This window comes from Rhagoletis pomonella, unplaced genomic scaffold, assembly GCF_013731165.1.
Source record: "Rhagoletis pomonella isolate Grant_MI unplaced genomic scaffold, Rhpom_1.0 Rhpom_scaffold_00012, whole genome shotgun sequence".
In the NCBI taxonomy this organism is placed as follows: Eukaryota; Metazoa; Arthropoda; class Insecta; order Diptera; family Tephritidae; genus Rhagoletis; species Rhagoletis pomonella.
In genome coordinates this window covers 1595983-1599252 of record NW_023458566.1, presented here as the reverse complement: position 1 = coordinate 1599252, position 3270 = coordinate 1595983, and the positions used below count along the sequence as shown (strand labels likewise).

At 35.5% G+C, this 3270-nt stretch overlaps 1 protein-coding gene across 1 annotated transcript in view; it reads left to right on the top strand.

Annotated features, from left to right (window-relative positions):
- LOC118747668 (serine protease 1-like) overlaps positions 1-1099 on the top strand; it is a gene marked incomplete at its 3' end in the record, with an annotated part of 2727 nt that extends 1628 nt beyond the window's left edge. Inside the window, 2 exon segments of the mRNA XM_036481727.1 lie at positions 1-492; positions 591-1099. Coding sequence (XP_036337620.1) covers positions 236-492; positions 591-1099 — 766 coding nt within the window.
- Positions 1100-3270: the final 2171 nt, after the last annotated feature.

Sequence of the window (3270 nt, the reverse complement as noted above, 5' to 3'; positions counted from 1 at the left end):
GCACGCCAATTTGATAAGATAACCGACATTTTGACCAAAGTGTTATAATAACTTAAGATAAACCTGACAAAAAACTATAGATTAAAATATGGCAAACTGCTATCCATCTAAGTAAGATTCATGGGAGATTAGGGCGCTCAGGCTATCAAAAATTCGCCATTCATATTTGAGTTTCCCTATAAAAGCTTCGCGCTGAGCGTTAGAAAATATCAGTTGCTTTCTTTACCGCAGCACCATGAAGGTCCTCGTTGTCTTCGCTTTTCTCTTGGCCACCGCCTACGCTTCGCCACTACTTTCCCAACGGGACTTGGTTGTTCCCGTAATTTATGACAGTGTTGAGGGACGTATTACTAATGGCGAAACCGCTTCAGCTGGCCAATTCCCATATCAAGTTGGTCTCTCAATTAGATTGAGCACTCTGTCGTCGTCCTGGTGCGGTGGTTCTTTGATTGGTAACAATTGGATCCTTACCGCTGCTCATTGTACCGAAGGGTAAGTAGTCCTTATTGAGTCTCATCTTTTCTGTATGTAAATCTTTCTTTGATAAACTTTAAAATAAATTTACTTATTATTTAATTTTTTTCGCACAGTGCCAGATCTGTCACGGTTTACTTAGGCGCTACCGTTCGCACATCGGCTGAGATTACCTACACCGTATCCAGCAGCGATATTATCATCCATTCCGACTGGAACTCCAATACGTTGAAGAACGACATCTCCCTAATCAAAATCCCATCCGTGTCCTATTCCAGCCGAATCCAAGCTGTCAAATTGCCTGCTATTGCTAGCTCTTACTCCACCTATGTTGGTGATTCGGCCATTGCTTCTGGTTGGGGACTCATCAGCGATTCAGCCACCAGTGTGACCACCAACTTGCAATACGCTGTTGTACCGATAGTTGCCAATACAGTTTGTTCTAGAATTTACGGCACAACGGTTGTGACTGCCACCAACATTTGCATCTCTACAACTGGTGGAGTGTCCACATGCAGTGGTGATTCAGGTGGCCCATTGGTTTTGCAGTCCTCAGGAGTACAAGTCGGTTTGACTTCATTCGGTGCTTCAGCCGGCTGCGCTAAGGGTTATCCCGCTGCCTTCACCCGCGTGACCAGTTACTTAGACTGGATTAAAACCAATACTGGAATTTCTTATTAAATTTTGCGATTTCAATAAATGAATGAATAATATCAAACAAACTTAATGCATTTCAATTTTCAATAATATATGTAGGTATATATTACCCAGGTGTTTACCCGTTTTCAAACGTTTTCGATAATATGCAGAGTTAGACTTAATTGGTTCTACGCCCAATTCCTAAAAGTCTATAGCAGTCTTATTTATTATAAGAAGATTGTTGTAACTGTTATCTTGGAGTAAATAAGCGTCCTCAGTTATTGAAATAACGGAGTTTTCGTATTTCTGAAATTTACCGTTATACGGGAAGGGGGTGTAATTTTAGTCCGATTTGAATAATTCTCAACAAATTGCTTTTCCGTACCAAGGTTATTACAGTGGCGGACCCAGGTAGGGGAAATTGGGGAAATATCAGAGAAACTCGAAAACTTACTTGCGGAGCGCGTATATGTAACACGAAGTGACTTCGAGAAGCTTGGGGAACAAACCTAATGAATGGATGTTTTTGAAAATTTTAATTCATGGAAAAAGTGTGTAAAATTTCACTTGAGTTTGAAATTTTAGCTGTGTGCTAAGTTCGAAGTATTATGTTATTTAAGTAGGCCTATCAGTTTTTCGAACTCACTGAATTTTCAAAATTTTGAAATTATGTACTTGCAGCCAATTTCACGAAAGCTAATTAAGTGAAAAGTTATTTTAATTTTTTTACTTTTATACGGAAATTGACAGAAAGTAAAAAATCATTTTCAACTTAAATTGCTGGAGAAACCGGCTGTTAATGTTCAATTTTTACTTTTTTTGTTATATTTTCGAATTTGTATTATTTTGCACAGTTGAAAGTCACACCAAGTTTGAATATTTTCACAGGTTCAGAAAACAACGAAAATTCCAAAATTTTGAATCTTATAATATTATTAAATTTCTTGAGATTTTTTATTTTTAGGATAATTTCCAAAATTTCAAAAACTATCGAAATCCGGGAGATTTTAGGAATTTTGGTAAAATGAGAATATTTTGAAATGTACAAAATCATTGAGATTTTAGAAATCTTTATATTTTCCACAATTTTGAGAATCATGGTACTTGTGTGTAAAAAAGAGAAAATTTTTAGTATTCTAAAAGATATTAACATCTTTGGAAATTTCCAAAATTGTTCCACTTTTCTGAATTGTATTGATATAACAAAGTTTGAGAATTTTAAATTTTTTGAAAATTTTGAATCTTCAAGAACTACGAAAATTTTTTAAATTTCCAAAAACGACGAAATATGAAAATGTTTTAAAAATTCGAGCGAGTTTCAACCCTTGAAAATGCTTAAAACGTTCAGTATTAACGTTTTAATTTTAGTAATTTTTTTTAATTTAATTGCAATATTGGATCCGCCATTTTGAATTTAAAAAAATTGTCTTCAGGTTCGTAATCGGCGACCAGTTTTTGTGGTCGAGTGCCGGGTTTCGGACAAATCCAATAATTAAAAAAAAAAAGTGAATTGCCATTTTGGATCCGCCATTTTGAATTTTGAAAAACTGACATCAGATTCCTAATTAGCAACCCCAAAAACCCCCTGGTAACAAGTTCCAACCCATGACAACACGTAAGTCCATCCAGTATCAACGTTTTAATTTTACTAGTCTCTTTTCGAAAGCATATTTTCGGGCACTTGGCCCATTCTAACTGCCCAAGACAGGTATGTAATTAAAGGAATGTTCCCCTATAATACTCGAGTAATTATGTGCAAAAACCACATTTTAAGCTGTATTTTAACATGTCAAGAAAATAAAAAAAATGCGAACATCAGCATTTTTATAAGAAACCGACCAGCGCGACCTCTAAGAAAACTTTTTTTTTCAAAATAAAAAACACGTTTCTCTTCTTTTATCATAAATAACAATAATTTGAGGTAGCGTTTATGAATTTCCAAAAAAAAAATTTTTGAGCCACTCTAATGTATATGTATATCATTTTAGATGATTTGCATGCGTTCGTTACTCGCTTGTCAAGACAAGGCGTAAATGGGCTAGAGAGCGTCCATACATAAATACTAGAGATGGGCGCGTGACTATATATTCAATCCAGATCGCTCGCCATGTAATAGTACTAGAATTCTAACTATGTGCGTTAACCACTATAAAAGCA